Genomic DNA, 17219 nt, shown 5'->3' on the forward strand with positions numbered 1-17219 from the left:
CGTCCTTCTGTATCCCAGGATGCTTTGCGTGCTGCTGCAAAGCATCATGGGATCCTGGGAAGTCAGCTGAAATGGCGGCATCTACTGGCAAAGACACAACGTATGAATTTAAGTATCCAAATTTCACATAAAATATGACGTTTTTACCGTGGGGTTTTTATTTATTTGAACATCCAACGCCATGGTTGGATGGCGAACCAATGGTTAGCTTGATGCTATAAAAACGTCACTTCCGGGGTTGGCCAGTAGGAGGGAACGGCGGTGACGCAACCAGGAAATACGGCGAAGGCTAGACCGTTCCATGTGGTTACCGGGGAGGCGGGGTTTGGTTCGTCCTTCTCGGCTGGGTCCTTCGGAGGACCCGCCTTCCGACAGAGGACGCTTCCTTGGAAGGATGCAGACCCTGGATTGAGACAGTCTATGTCTCCTGGCTGGTAATGCCTGGAGGAAGGACTGGCCGGGCAGAGGGCAGTATGGGCTTCCTGGTTCCAAATAAGTGGTCGACTAGGAGGGATCAATCAATTAATTAAAAGCTTTTCATCATTTGAGAGTTTGGTTGTATTTGGGGTTGACACAAGGAGGCGCCAGTGAGTAGAAGAAAGAAAATGAGAGCAGAAAGAAGTGGTCCTACATTTGACGTTTAGACCTAATAAATGTTACTGTGAAACCAAAAAGGTCAAAGGTTAGAGGATGTGGAGTCCTGTGCATTTGACCCCTCCCCTGAGGGAGCGGTGAACAGTCGCAAGCGGGAACGCTGAATGCCAAGCAGGGAGGCAGTGGGTACCATTTTTGTAGTCTTTGGTAGAACCCACAACCTCTGAGTGTCAGGGTGGACACTCTACCACGAGACCACTGAGCTGGTCATGCAACAAGGGAATGTGCGTAATGTATTGTTTTGCCATTTCCATTTCTTCCAGGACTGCCTCCACCACACCATGGGCCCACACTGTGACTCATGCCTACCTGGTTATTACGGCAACGCCAGCCGCGGCTCCCCCGCCGACTGTCAGCCCTGCGCCTGCCCGCTCAGCCTTCCCAGCAACAAGTAGGTCGCCTTTTGACGCATTTAGACGGGAGTGGCTAAAAACGGGAGCTGTCTGAAATGGAAAGGCTGTGACTCGTGGTCCCAGCTGTAGTTTGCATTCCACGCCTGTAGTGGGCAGTGGAATGATAAAGCAACAGATGGACCATTTGCGTCCGGCCGTCACAGACGTTCTCGTCTGAGCAGAGCACTGAACACAACACGTTGATGGAATTCAGTTCTATCCATAGTGGAATAAAAGCGTTGTGTTTTTCACGAAAAAGCTTAGCTTCAAAGATGAGAGCAGAGTTTACGACGGCGCGCTTTGTGTGAATGACAACTAATCCCACTTTGTGTCCCCAGCTCCTTTTATTTCCTACTTTTTGTTTTTTAAACACTGTCTTCATCACCTCCCCGCTCTCGCTGCTCCCAACACGAATTAACATTTCACCGCTGTGGGAAGGAATCTAATTGTAATGACACGAATAGAAATGTCATCACAACAGGTAGGAGCTTCAATATAAGTGGAGAAACATCATCCCAGTGGGTGGAAATGTCATCACCGCTGGCAGAATCAACAGAGCCGGGGGCCGGGAAAACTTAACGCCATGTAAAAGTCAAACCTCTCGAAAGTTATTAAGCGATTCAAAATCTTGATCGTGGTATTATCCCCCTCATGGAAACTAACTCCGAGGTGCGCCAGGTTCATCGTCTATAGGGGCAAAGCTAATTTCGCCCTTAAATTACATCCCCTAGTTGCAGGAAATAGTCACCTGCTGTCTGGCCTAAACCTATTAAACTTGATATTTACTCCTCATGAAGTAGTTATCGATCACAATGACGTACGATACCTCTCTGATCCAACACCAAGTAGAGCAAAGATGGCATTGCTAGCACTAATACAAATACATTTTACGAACGCATTTCAAGCTAAGTGATCACGGGGATAAACAATGAGACTTCATGGCGATGTAATTTTGCAGCAGTGGTGTTCTGCCCTCCAGGCATTTGATTTTTGGCGCCCTCTTGGTATTTTGGGGATATTGCACATCCTTCTGAAGCAGGAAGTGGGGAGTAGGAGGGAATAGGAGGGAATAAAGCACCTGTAGGCCTCAGGCCTCAGTTTGTCCAGCCACACGCGGTTGCTGAAAGTTTGTCTGCCGCTGTTCTGTTTGTTGTGCCTTGGAAAGCATTGTCTGTAAGTTTGCATCCGTTCATGATCAACTTTTGTAAACATTAAGAGTGCTAATTTTGATAATGTATTATTTGAAGCTCAAGCTGACTCATTTGGTGTTTACCATTTGGTGTTCATGCTGTGTTTTGTTGTTGCTGTTGAGATCCATCTGGAGGTGAAATGATTTATTGTGTTGATTGATGGTTTAATCATCCAATCAATTTATGAGAATTTGTGTTTTAAATGTATACAGAACAATGCCTGTGCACAATCCTTACCCTTTATATGGTTTATTGTAGAGGTTGTATTTTGTCATTGCAGTTTCACTCCATGCTCACATCGTCATGCAGCTAGAGCCGTCATTAAAGGAGCTTCAACGCTATGTCCTGACCCTCATGCCTTTGTGAATGGAGTTTGGCTAGTTGTCAAATTGTGGTTGCTACACCTCAAGGAGGACAGTATAAGTGGAGCTTACAGGCCTTATTAACCACAGGGTACACACATGTTGTGAGACACAACTACAAATTTGATTTGCCTGTTTAGTCTCGATTGCACTTGAAAATCAGAGAACAGCTCATGTATTCTATAATAGTAAACGCAATGTGTTCTTTTTCCTGCTTTTGCTTTTCTTTCATTTTCACTCTCATCATTTTTAACTTTGTTAGAGTAATGAAATGTTGTGAACTGGCTTTCTTAATGTGTCACAACCAAGAACTGTCAAGTAGTTACTGTCGTCGCTGCAAACACATTAACCGCAGTCGTCTGCATAGATTTAAATGTTAAACATTAAAAAAAAAAAAAATTACCACCTTTGCCACTGCTGCTGTTTCCCAGAGAGAATGAGAGGGAGGTGTCTCTGGTCTTGAGACACACACACACACACACGCACGCACGCACGCATAAACAGCAGCAACAACAGCAGCTGAGAATCTTTATGCAGTCATGACACGTCATGTCCAAACCTCTCAGAGCTAAAGAAAGGCACAACTCTCTCTGTCTGTCTGTCTCTATGTCTGTCTGTCTGTCTGTCGCCTCCCCGCTCCTCCACCTCCATCCAGCCCCTGCAGTAATAATAGCCTCCAGGCTCCGGCCCCTTCCAGTCCCTCAAAATAGCCACCCGGTCCCTCAGGGGTCACCAGAGCCAATCACTCAAATAGGCAGCGTAGCCACTCTGTCACCCCGGTCCAGTTAGCAGCTTTGTTCCGACTCCTATGAACATCTGAGGGAGCCACGTCCAGTTTCGGCTCCGGCGCGGGCGAGCTCGGCCGTTTAGAGCCAATCAGTGGAAATCTGTTTAGTTCCCCGACGTCCGCTTCATTTACACCCTGACTCGATAGCGTCGGAGCCCAGGAGGGTCGTCAGTCTTTGTATTTATCTGTCACTTACGTCTGGAATTAAATAAATGAGATCACGGGGTGGCGACGGAGGTTCCTGAGTCAATTATTATGAAGCAAAGGCCTCAATCAGTCGTTTTTCTTACAACCTTTTCTGCCGCTGTTCTCTTGACTCTGTTCCTCTTCCCGCTTATTTCACATCTCCATCTAGCTTAAGGCAAAATAAGTCCCGGTAAACATCTTAATCTGACTCTCTTGAATTTTTCTCCGTTTAATCCCCTGAAATGAAGGCCCCGAATATTACCAGGATCCACATATTCTCCAAAGGAACTGCCTGATTGTCAATTATTCCTTTTGTTTTGCCAGATCACATGCAGATTAAAAGATTGCGACGGTCTCTGTTATCAGAGAAACTCATTTAGACGGTTGTGCCGCCTCAGCGGAGAGCTTTCCCGCCGCTCCCAGTGCCAAAGGAAGCCTTTTCCGACAAATGAGACCCCGTCCTGTGTAGATTTGGTGTTACGTTACCTGCCAGACTGTGATCTAATTTCCCCTGGCACAGAGCTGCTTGTCATGTTTTGTCGAACTTAACGGATTTGGTTATGTAATGGTTTGTAATTTAATAAATCAGCCCTCAAACAGTTTACCGTAAAGGCCTAGGGTGTAAGATTCACATTCATCTAGTGGTCAGAAAGCGTATTGCATCAAAACAAATATTTATACATTTTTATTCTATATGTAAAAATATATAGTATTTAGTTACAGCTATTGAACACTAAACTACAATCAGTTGTCCCGCCTTCAGATCCACACAATATTTTCCCCAGTCCTTACGAACAGATTTGCGCTTTGCCTGAAGATAGATGCTAATAATTGCCCTGCGTGTTTAACTCCACTTCCTGCCTGGAGATGCATTTAAATGTTACATGCCTGGCTTGTCAGAAACGTACGTGTGTTCTATCACATGTTATGCCAGTAGTTCCGGGTAAATTATAAAAATTGGCACCTTGAAATGCATCACGTTGTTCTGTTGCCCCATCCTCGCACACACACATACACACACCTGTACAAAGAACCACAGTGTAGAACTAGACTTAAACCTTAATTTACGGCTCAGGCCAAGTTCATGACTGGTCTCCTCTTCGGTGGCCAGACCAAAACTCTTTGACAATATCTTCTTTTGTAGTGACGTGAACTGGAAATCAGTTTTGAACAAGCCAAGTATGCACTTCCTGTGGCAAGTCTGGTGTCGATGAATACAAACAGGGATTTGAACGAATTTCTATTTTCACATCTCAGTGTGAACCTGTGTTGTCATCATGTGCTGAAACGGTTTCTAACATTTATTCTTTATACTAGTCAGATACTAGTGCTGATATTATGAGTTGATATATGATTTGACATGATATTATATTATTGCCATGTGACGTGACAAATAATTTTTTTAAAAAATCTAGTCCCGTACAGTGGACAGTTGTAGAGCCACTTTTATTTGTGCGTGCGACACCTGGTACCTTCTACACAACGTGTTTACACTGCGTGAGGTCTCTAGGCTTTAACCACTTATTTCCATTATTTCAAAATCACTGTCAACACCTTCCTGTTGCTCACTTTGCAGTGTCCCACCAAGCCAACTGTGGGCCAGTTCTGTCTGTCAGTGTGCAGCCTGGACCTGGAATCCGAGTCAGCTGAACTATCTATAGTTTATGGAAGTGGGAGGGAGGGTGGGAGGGCGGCGGGACGAGGGAGAGAGAGCACCCGTTTTGCTCTCTCTGCCTCCCTCACTTCTGTCGGGTTAGAGTTCACAAGGAGGAAAAGTGTTTTCTATTGACAGTGTGTGGACATACAGAGAGAGAGAGTGTGTGTGTGTGTGTGTGTGTGTTTGGGGATCACACCAACACAGGTTGGAAGTCTGAGCCATGGCCTTAACCCGCTTGTGTCCTCTTCTCTTCCTCCTCTCCCTGCTCTCCCTCTCCGTGCTGGGACAACGCTACCGGATTAACCCTCCACTTCACCGACGACGACAACAACAACAACAACAACAACAACGTTTTAATGGCGACAGTTTCAGCCCCACCTGCCTCCTGGGTGAAGGAGGGGAGCTGCTGTGCGACGGCTGCCAGTCCGGATACACGGGACCGCGATGCGACAGGTAAGGCGCACCAAAAGCTCATTAAACGCAAAGTCTGGAGACGACTGCGGTGCGCGGCTGCATCTCTCCCGTTTTTATTTTTTCCCCACGCAACAGGGACGCCTAACGATCTCGTTTCGGTCTTTAAAATAGAAGTGAAAAAGTGAATTTGGTCCGTTGTCATCTCCTTCTGGAAGCTCCGACTCGGCCTGCTCATTAACTGATTTGGAGCGCTCTCCCTCTCATTGTCCATCCAGCTCTCTGTCCACCGCACATTTAGCGCTGGAGTGACATTCTCCTTCCATTAGCTGTGAGCTGCTTTACCAACTCCGGCCTTAATGAGGAAGACTTTTCCGGATGCCAGACTTGTTAAAACTTCACACCACCATGTCATACCCACAGAGCAAGTAAATATACCCTTTTGCACTGCATTGGCCTAAAGGGAGGGAGCTCGGGGGTGGTGGTGGCGGCATCGGGTTGGTTCTGTATCACCTCAAAGTCCCCGCAGCTGTTAATAAGTATTCATAGTATTCAAATCTTGACATTTAAATGGAAAGAAAGGTTACTTTTGTTTTAAATATTGTTCCCATCCAGTGAAATTGTGTTATGACCCGAAGCCTTTAGTTTTTTTTGGGGTGGAGGGGGCCTTATCTCTGGCAGTGTGAGGGAGGCCCGGAGGCAGTTCCTCAGAATCCTGCCACCCCAGCTGACTGAGAGGAAGGGTGCAGCTGATTGGATTTTTTTTTTGTTGTTGTTTTTTTTGTTGTTTTTTTTTTTTTTGCTGGATTGACTTAAGGTCTCAACACACTGAACATAAGAGCGCAACAGAGATTTTTTTTTTTTTTTTTTTATGAATGCGACTCTTGTTTTTGAAGCGGCACTTGAAAGGTTATAATAACAAGTTTCAGGTTTCAGAAAACACTTTTCCTGGTCGTTGTCCAGTGAAAAAGTATTTCAGTTTTGGGCGGATTTCCTATGTAAAGAGAATATTCTCATGATTAAGTTTCGAGAGTAGTAATTTCCTTTAGTAATTTGGAACTTCTCATTAGGCAGACAGTCCATGATAGAGTTGAAAAAACAACTTCAGCAAACCTCCTCAGGCAACCAGCAGCAAGAAAACAGACCAGGTTATATTTATTAATAGTATATTATTGTAAGTAATAATTTGTCTCTATAAAGAATGATGATAATGATGATGAAGTGTAGGCAACACAAGTGGTCACGGTCAGTCTTGGGAAGATTACTTTGCCAATGTAAATGGTTACAATTACAAGTTACCGTTTTGAAAATGTATGAGTAGTGTAACTATTTCAGTACTTTCCTAGTACACTAGAGTAATGTAACTAAATACATTCCAAATGCATTCCAACTACTTTTTTAAATTCCGAATAAATATTCTCAACCGTTTGGACCCGACAGTGTTAAACTTCCAGCAGTATTCAAAACAACAATAACAAGGTCAAATTCCAGTACCTATTTTTACTGTGAGATCATTCTGATATACAAAATCAGGGTTGCATATTTTAAATTATCAAAATGAATCACATTTTGATAAGATTGTTATAAAAAATTGGTCAGATGTAATTATCCTTGTAGTTATAAATAAGTAACTGAAATTTAGTTACATTTTTTTTCCCTGTAGTGTAACTCATTACACTTATCTTTATTTTGTAATAAAATTATGTAACAGCAGTGTTGACATGTAACTCATTACTCACCAACACTGGTCACGCAGTGGATGCTGCAATGATGTCACTGTTGTTAGAGGATCCAACCGACAACTGTATTAATTGTTTACTACTACTACTTACTACGACCACGACTTTGGCCACTAAAATGTCAGTGTGGCTGCAGCAGTGGCAACTTGCTGCATGGCCATGAATCTAATCAGGAATCCCCCGCGCTGTTACCAACCAACAATCAACCTGCGGGTTAAAGAAATCCAAGTGGTCTACTTTTGAACAGGCTGTCAGTTTTTAGCTGGGGGACCCCAGGAGCTGACTTCAGGACTAATTAGTGCAACAGGACATTTAATGGAAATGCCAATGGAGTTAGAGCCAGAGACAGGTGCATTAGTCTGTGCAAAGTGCTAAAGACAGATTGGGAAAGTGATCCAGATAGGGCAGGTGGAGACAGACTTGAGGATTGGTAGGTTAGTCGAGCTGCAGAGACTAGAACACTTCGCCCCCTACCCACTACATGGTGCACTATATAGGGAATACACCATAATGTAGTGGTGTCTGAATCCTGAGTAAACATCAGTATTCGATATATACTCAATGTATCCCACGAGGCTTTGCTAAAAGTAGTACACAACCAATGGTCACTAATCCAGCAATATATCTCATTATGCATTGCACTCATGCTGAATTTAGTGTTTACTCACAGTACAATAAAAGTAATTTGTTTTTTCTTCCCATGGAACGGTTCTTTTTTGTATATCAGAATATACATGTATTAAGGGTCTTGCTCCTAGTTAGCGACCATCTTGTACTGCCATATTTCTAAGGAAGCCTGGTGTGGACAATCCAACCCGCCTGACAACGAGTTTCGTGTTTAAGGTGAACGCTCATGTCCCCGAATAAACCAACGAAGAAGAAGGTGGATGAGGTATCCAGGTTTGTGCTCGTAGGCCACCGTAGTTCATTGGCAAGTTCGGGAGAGGGAAAGTACGGAGTCCCTCAGGGCACTTGAGCGAAAGATCGCTGCAATCCAAAATATAACTACTTGATGTCGTTGTTTCTTCTTAAAGATTTTCCAAGTATTGCACACTTAACCTTTCATTTGTTTAATGAGTGCACTGTATAGTTGGCTACATAGAAGTTCCTCTTTAGGCAGAATGTGAGTCGCAACAAGCGAGGCTCTGGAAAACACTGCGTGTGGCGAGACAGCCGCTCAACTCCAGAGCGGAGCAGCCGCCGCGTGATGACGAACTGATGAAGACCAGCTGAGCTTGATTGCAGAGGCAGTGCCAGGTGTGGATCGACCAATGTGGGCCTGTCTGTCTTTCGAGTCTGTTTAATGAACTTATTTTTTTCCCCCACTGTGGACAAATCTTCAATCGCGTACCTGCGGCCGTGTTCACCAGGAATGCCCCACACAGTTAAGTTTGGAGTTTGCGTGACTCGCCGCGAAGCCTCTACCTGTCCCCCCCCCCCCCCCCCCAAACGTCTAATGGCTACACAGAAATCCATCTGCGCGGATGTGCTTTTCATCTGGCGCCGCGCGTTCTTGCTGTTTTGATGCCATATGTTTCCGCGCAGTCGGCGCTGAGAGGACAGCTGCGTGGCAAAGGCGGTTGGGGGGGGATGGGGGGGGTGAGCGAGGCCCGCCGGTTTGCCGCGTCGACACAGAAGAGCTGCAACACTGTGAAACGGTATTTCATATTGCTAATGGCGGCATAAAGAGGTAATCGGCGGTTGTTTCTTGTTTTATTAGTCTAATTGATACATGCGCGGCACTACCTGCTATTATGCTTCATTATGCGCGGTGCTTTTGTTATTGTTAGGGGTAATTAATGTAATGTGCCAATTTGTCTGCAGTATTGGCCTGAGCAGAATGAGCTCCTCCATTCCTCCCATGCTAATGGCATATCCATTTGCCGGCGTTAAGTGATTCTGCTTTGCAATTTTTTCCCTCCGCGAACGGCCTTTTTTGGGGGCTGCGCAGAAAAAGTCGACGGATTTTCAGCAGCAGAGTGGTGAATGGTTTACCTGCTCTCAATTTGCGAATAACCAAGCAAGTGAAGTCCGACTTTGTAGACTCCAAGGTTAGGGAAAGAGGTATTTCCATTTAAAACAACAACAAAAAGAAACGTGTTTTTTTTGACATTTTTAAAATCTTATTTATTGTTAACCATCTGTAGAAAACTGTGTTGGCGCGCTGAATGAGGACTTGGCTGGAGCAACGCATTTCTCAGCACATTCAAGCCATGCCGTGAGGAATTTCTTTTAGGATTTGGCATTTTATGCTTATCACAGAGTGCAAGAAAATGCCTGCTTGTTTTGTTCCTCCTGCTAAATGCGGCAAGATCATGACAGCTGCTATTTACAGAATGGCACTTCTACTTTGATGTTATAATGGAATGGACAAATGTTGGCTTAATGGCATGCTTTTATTTATTTATTTTTGGTTCCAATTCTCGGAAGCCTCTCAAAAAAGCCTCAGTATATAGTTACTATATTATTACAAGAAATATAATGTATTGAAACAAGTCAACTGTTAGATATAGATTTTTTTTTCACTCCTTTGATGACAGGAAAACGTTGTTGAGCACAAACATTGTTCAGCACATATCATGTATATGTACTATGCATTATCTTGGCTTGTTTTAAAAGGGTCACAGCTAATTTTTGTTATTTATCTACTTCCAAAGTAGAACATAATGCAATCGCAGTGGACTGATGTGCCCTAGATTTCAGAATGAATTTTCCATTATGCTATCAGTGTAACCGCCGTGAGCAACAATGGCATTAGCAAGTATATAGTGATAATTGTCTCAAAAACACTGCCTTGCCTTGATATGCGGAAAAATTGAATTCAATTGGGTTCCGCTTACAAATTGCAGCTGTATGGAATATCAGGATATGCACAGCAGAATCAAAGAGGGCAATGGTTTAAAAACAGAAATATGCTTGTAGTGGGGAGCACAGTTTGTCTTCTTCTCTTGACTCCCCTACTTCTACCACTAAAAATAAGAGAAGTTCAGTTTCAGTTCTCAGTAAACCCCCCCCACCCCCGCCCCCCACCCCCACCCCTCCACTCCCCTTCTACCCCGTAACTCGACCAGCTGGACTCACTGTCCACTTCCTCTACACCCTGAAGGCTTTGACCAGGTGCCGGAAACCCCCAAATATACCCCTGCTTTCCCCCTCGCCGACACTCTGGACCTTCCATAAATGGGCTTCTCAGCATCCTGCAGGAGTCGGTGCGAAGCACACAATTGCGCGCCGACGGTATGTGATGTTGTAAATGGCAGCGGAGGCACAATCACAAAACGCAAAAACCACATACAGAAATGCACAAAAGTTACCACTGCAGTGCAAACCCTATGTGCACGCAGTATACCCTCTGTATAGTGGTCTTATGAATAATGAAAAAAACAAAAAACAGGTAACTTCCGGATAAAATACTTGGGAAAAAATATATGTCGTATGTATGCATATAACCTAAAAGAAGAAGAATGAAGGAAGGGGATATATTCCTTCCAACCTTCACTGTTACTGTGGCAGTTATCGTTCAAGGAAAAAACCTCACTCACAAAACAATAAAATTGAAAAGAAGCCATGTGCGAGATCTAGAAACCTTTGAAATCATCATAGAAATCATTGTTCTGCACTGGAGTGCATTGAGCTGAAGAATACTGAAGGACGTTTGGCCCTGAAACTGGGTTTCTCCCCCAGACAGGACTGAGCCCACCACCTGTGTTATCCTCCATTTGAGTTGAAGACACACACACACACACACACACAGATAGATGCGCGCACTGATGGAGCAAAGCTAATAAACCAGTTCTATTGAGTACCAAGGAGGGTCACTGGTAATAATGGCTGGCTGCTCTTGACTTTTCTTTCTTTTCCCTCTTCTTCCAAATTCAATTCTCTTTTCTGTTTGACCCCATCTCCCTCCTTCCCTCCCTACCCACCCTCCTCCTCCCCTCTTCGCTCTGTCTCATTCTGTCTTTGCCCCCCCCACACACACACACACACACCCACTCACCTCCCCCTTCCCCCCCACCTTCTTCATCTAAATTCCTTTTTCAGCCTGTAGAGCTCTGCCCCAGCGAAGGCCTGTTTTATTTGGTTCCAGTGGCTCTTGACACGACACACGAGTCTCAGGTTAATATAGTTTTGCGGCATGCAGGCCGCCTCCTCTTATTAATAAAGCCAAAGTGGCTGAAAAGCAAAATTAAAAAATCTGATGCGACAGCTGTTTGCCCTTGTCCTCGCTCTGGAGAGTGGGGGGATGCCAACCTTTTTTAATTGTTTTCTTTTCCGTGAGTGGTTCGTTTTTTTAAACTTTGTTTATGATCACTATTATGTTTTTTACCCCCTTCAGCTGCTTTACCGAACACAAGGAGCGTAGCGATCATATATTAGCCGTGCCCTCTTCTCTTCGTCTCATCCCTTTCAAGACAGCATGTACGTGTTCCCAGGACTTCGCCACGGCATCAGTCTTCAATCAAAATAAATCAAAATAATTTTATCAAAATAAATAACTTGTGTTAACTGCAGGGAGGCTAGTTCGCTGTGATTTCAATCTTGCAAGCTCAGACGTCCATTAGCAGCATTCTAAGGTGCTGTTAGCGCTGAGTAATGAATCAGCTTCCTTTTTGCTATGACTAAACAAGGAGGCTACCGCTGCTGCTTATTAAAAACCACAGAGGAAGCACAAAAAGAGATGCGGGTGGCTGACGCTATTGAAATTAGCGTAGCTGCATTTGAAGAAGTAAAAAGAACGTCAGACTGAAAGCTATTCCCTGGAAAAAGATCTTTTCACTTTGGCACCAGTTGACATTAGCGAGATTTTATTTTTACTTGGGGAGCATCGTGGCTCTCCGTTGGCCGAGTTGTGTGAACTGACTCCTCCTGCCAATCAGAGGCTTCGAACTGTTGATTAATATGCTCATCATGGAGTGAGAATGTTGTTGGTTGTCCGAAATGGATTTTTGACCGTTAACTCCACTAGGTACCTTCCATTTCACAATTTTTGTAAAAGATTATAACTTATGACAAAAATGAAAAAGACATTTCTTTTTTTCCCCACAATATTTTTATTTGAGGTTTGTAGCAGCACAGGATGATCACAGTACAAACAATCGTGACATGTATGACCCAGCCATTGCCGTATGTCAATTCTCATAGATTAGCTGCCAAACATGGCAAAAACACATCTTAAAACAAAACAAAAGAATCACAATAGAAACACAAAATGAACAATATGCTTCCCTTGCTATAGAACAGATTATAAACACGATGTAATGGATCGTGACATGATGGTAATGCTCATGATAAGCTACGGGCATTTAAAAAGTAACAGGAGAGAGAGAAAATATGAAGGAAAAAAAAGTAACAATAGTAATAATGGTAACTGTAATAGTTAAAAAAAAAAAGCAATTCACAACAAACATTCACAATTCTGGAGATTGCCATACCCACAGTAGTCATCAGTTTGGCTTGCCGTTAAGTGAGTTCTTGACATAGTCAATAAAGTGCTTCCATATACCTTCAACCTTCAAATATATGTTGTTTGGCTTTCAGAATATAAGTATGGAAAATACATTTCTGCTTGTACTGCATATATTTTAATTTATTATTAGTTCTTGTTGTGTCGTTTAGGGAGAAATTGACTCTGATTAAACCACAGGATGTCAGTTAGATGGTTATTGTGCACATGGTACAGTCCAAAATCTGATGTGATATTCCGCTTTCAATCCCTGTTGAAGACTATTATTTTTTTTGGTGTGGCCTGGGTTTCTGTTCAGTTTCTCTGTGTCACTCAAGACAGTGATCTGTATGCGTATGTGGTGACGAACCTGTATGTTGTATACCGGCAAGTTTTTGTTTCATTAAACCTGAATGATCCTTTTTTTTTTTTCCCCCAAACTCCGCGTCTGATGTGAATTATCAGATGTTTCTCTCTGTTGTTGTCTGACACAAAAGCGAGGCCGACCGTGAGTGAGCCCCTGCACATTTTCGCCAGAGCCGCGCGCTGTGAAAACAACGCGTTCCTCTGCAATTTTCCACATCAAAGCCGAGCAAAAGACTCTCCACCACCACCGGAACCCTGCAGCATTAACACCCTCAAATTTACAAAGCTGAATAGGCAGGATACAACACTGCATTTTCTAGATGCGCAAAATATCTTGGAGTTGAATTTAGATGATGGTGATAGCACATTATCAAAATTTGGATACATGAAAGTTGGAAATTCTAAATGTTTAACCCTTCTTTGCTCTTTCATGGACATTCTGTATGACCGGGGCTTTCTGTGTGTCTCCCCTTCGCCTAGATGCTCCAACGGCTACTTTGGCCAGCCCTCTGTGCCGGGCAGCTCCTGCCAGCCCTGTGATTGCCACGGCAATCTGGACCTGTCCCTACCTGGCAGCTGCGATCCAATCACTGGCCAGTGTCACCGCTGCCGTCAAGGCTACGGAGGCGCGAGCTGTGGCAGTTGCGCCGAAGGTTACTATGGAGACGCCGTCACCGCCAAAAACTGCCAACGTGAGTAGACGCTAAAACCTGCCCGCAGGAGCTTTGATGGGCGGCTAAAGTTTACATTCCTTTTTATGAGCGGATTAAAGCACCGTTATCGGCTCCCCTTGTGACGTCACTGAGGGCTGATTTCCAAAACTGTGTTTTTAGTACAGGCTGTCAGGAAATAGAATTAAATGATAGGATTGGATACTTCTTCTTACTTCTTAAGACTCCTATGAGGGTTGTGGTGTCTCTTCAACATTCATGCATAGAGCCGACCAGGTGAACCACTTTCCTCAAGTAGGACTGGCGGTCTTGTGCCAGCAGCTCTGCGTCCTTCGTGGAGACTCTGTGGTGTCTGAGGTCATCCTCGACAGCGTCAAATTGGAGGATGGTTTTGGTTGGATGGTCTGGAGTCAGGCAGAGGATATGACCAAACTAGCGGGTGCGACGCAGTGCAGCTGGGCAGGATGCTGTAGGTTGGCACATGCAATCTCAAAGTGCTTTGTTGGTGATCCGCTGGGGCCACCTGATGTTCTCGATGGTTCTGAGAGCCCTGCTGTCAAAACCAGCTATTCTAGCAGCCAGAGTCTTACTCAAGGGCCACGTCTCCGAGTTGTAGAGTTCTGAGGAGTTGCAAATCTGGAGCTTTGTCTTGCGTGAGATGTTGCGATGCCGCCAGAGTGGTTTCCAGAGCTGATGCTGCCAGGGCTCCTCTGCAGTTCATCTCTGGCTTTAGGTCCCCGTCATCTGTCACCATGGAGCCTAGATGTACAAAGCTCTTGATACGTTCCACAATTTCATTCCTGAGCTGAAGAGGGCTGTGCAATTTGCTGTATATGGCCAGAGCATCTGTCAACTGACTTTAGGATGTCCTGAGAAGGAAGGCGTCCTCAGCATACTTCAGGTCAGTCAGATGGTAACTGACAAACGACACTCCGGGAACCCGATTGCAAACCCTGGACATCAGATGGTCGATGAGCAGCCACGCAGACCTGGTGAACACAGTTGGAGATGGAGTCCCGGTTGGGGTTTGTGCCATTGACGCGGACATAACTCTGTGCGATTGGATAAGACAGGATAAATAGCCTATCAGCCAGTCACGTTGGAGAGGCTCACTGGACTTTGGCACAGAGAAGCTATGAAGTTGCTGAAGTTTCAAAGCGAGCCTCAGAACAGGGAAGATTGGGGGCTGAAGTGATTTTGAACGCAGCAGACAGGCTGCAGGTTTGAGTGTTTCACAAACTGCTGGTCTGATCTCCTGGGATTTTAAAAACCTCACACCCATCTCTGCAACCTACATAGAACGGGCCCAAAAGGAGCAAATGGTCAGTGATTGAGTGGGTCATGTGGAGGAAAATACGTTGGTGTTGATGTCAAGGGTCAGAAGTCAAAATGAGCAGACGAAAGGCATAACCACTGGTTATAACCACGGTTACTCACCGGCCACTTTACTAGCTACCCAGTACCTAGCAAGGTGCACCTTCTAAAGGTTAGAAGGTGCAGTGAGTGTTTATTATTAGTCTCAGTAATGTGTAAGTTTGTCAAGGCCGTCTGTGCTACCCAGCACCAAGTGGATAGGTAGCAGGCAATGTGAAGTTTGCAGCAAATGGGATGTATGCAGAAATCTGCAGAAACCAATATGTGGACTCACACTTTCTGACTGTCATCGTCTCACCATTCATCGCTTTGGGAGAACTGAGGATTCTAGTGTAAAATGTCTCTTCTTTCAGCCCTGAAACAAACTGAGCTGCTTGTCCACAAAGTAGCCCGCTTCTCTACCAACACAGCCTGGACAAGACAACAGCTCTGCAGCACCTGGGCAGCGGAGTGACTGCCAATGCAAAATGAGAAAGAAAATACATATAAGGAGCTATAAATAGCAGGGGCTGCGCGGGGGACGCTGATCGCTGTAGCATTTCATCAGAAATGAGACTCAACTTAAGCTAAATGATAGCTTTTAGTCCTCCCACTAAAACGCCGTGCTGTTAGCGCACCATCTGGCGCGGGCGTCGTGCGCGTGTGTCTGCGCGCGTGCACGGGAGCGACTGCGCCGGCAGGAGGTGTGATGTCGCGGCGGCCGACCAACTGCCAGCTGCGCTTAAGAGTGGAATTTTTTTTTTAAAAGAAACGTCTACCTGTAAAGTGGGGAGGCGGGTGGAGATTTTCGATGCAGATGGAGCCTGTTTTGGGGGAGAAATCTTCATCGCGAAAACAACGCGGCCAAAAATGGCGACAGCCTGCGGCCAGTCGAAAGGATTAGGTCGGTCGGCACGGGGGGGAAAAACAGACGGGCTGACTGAGGGTATTAATGTGCGTCTGATAGTTCATTGTTCTGTAGTTGTTTCCCCCTCTCCGCCCGGCTAAATGGCTATTGATTAATCAGCCTGATCTATTGCTTTACCACAGCGTTGATCGGCCGCTCGGGTCTGCCGGTTTCGGGAGGCGGGCGGGGGCTATCGATCCCGCGGCGGTGACCGCCGGGAATTATTAAAACGCAACTCTCCCTCCTCGGCCCGCCGTCAGTCCATCCCTCCTCTGGCCCCCGCGCTCCGTATTAATGAATTTTATCGAGTGGAGCTGCGGAGTTCAGGCCGAGTCCATTCGCGTGCAATTAGGCCGTAGAAGAAAAAGAAAAGAAAAAAAAAAAGAATCTTTTTCTTTCGTTCTCTTGATGTCAGAGATTTCGTCTGCGGCCAATCTGGTCCCGGGGTGCTTTGCCGGCTCCCGTCCCCCGCCCGCCCCACCCCAACCTTCCAGACTGCTGCCCGGTGTTTTGTCACTCGGTCGGGGCATGGAAACGGTTTAATTTCACAAAACTCTGTGACACGGAGCCCATTTGTGTGAGGAATAAATTTGAGGCAATTAAATCCTCTGGCCATCGCTCACGCGGGGCGGGAAAAGTCGTTTCCTGTTTCTTTTTTCTTTTTCTCTCAGAGGGCGCAAATTGCACTTTCTCAAAACACGGGAACATAAAAGATGTGCAGTAATTCAATAAAGTAATTATGCTTCCCGGGCGTTTGACGCTTAATGTCGGTTTCATAGACAGGCGATCAATGGGGTCTTCAGGGAGACTCAAAAGTCTCAACTCACTCCTGCAAATGGACTGACTGGTGAGGAAATTTGTGCTGAGGATGTGATATTTGCATTTAGGGGAGATAACGGAGAGTCCCTGGTGGTTTGGTAAAGGGCGCAAAGCATGAACAACACTTCCAATCCATACCAGCCGCCGGCCAATGTAGACCCAAACGGATTAGAAAGAGTAAGAAAACCATAGACATGACCCTCATTTACAGTCACCACGAACTTGTGATCTCTGAAACTCACGCAGTTGCACTCCAGAGCTTAATTATAGTGAATCTCA

General features: G+C 45.2%; 1 protein-coding gene across 6 annotated transcripts in view; it reads left to right on the plus strand.

Annotated features, from left to right (window-relative positions):
- Nucleotides 1-17219, plus strand: part of lama2 (laminin, alpha 2) — a 190273-nt gene that overhangs the window by 90535 nt on the left and 82519 nt on the right. For all 6 annotated transcript variants that reach the window (XM_076037571.1, XM_076037568.1, XM_076037569.1 and 3 more), the window contains exons 19-21: nt 918-1045; nt 5595-5681; nt 13671-13882. In XM_076037571.1, the coding sequence (XP_075893686.1) occupies nt 918-1045; nt 5595-5681; nt 13671-13882 (427 nt within the window). The remainder of the gene's footprint in view (nt 1-917; nt 1046-5594; nt 5682-13670; nt 13883-17219) is intronic.

This window comes from Nelusetta ayraudi, unplaced genomic scaffold (assembly GCF_046127955.1).
Source record: "Nelusetta ayraudi isolate G7.1 ecotype Tasmania unplaced genomic scaffold, CSIRO-AGI_Nayr_v1 ptg000052l, whole genome shotgun sequence".
NCBI lineage: Eukaryota > Metazoa > Chordata > Actinopteri > Tetraodontiformes > Monacanthidae > Nelusetta > Nelusetta ayraudi.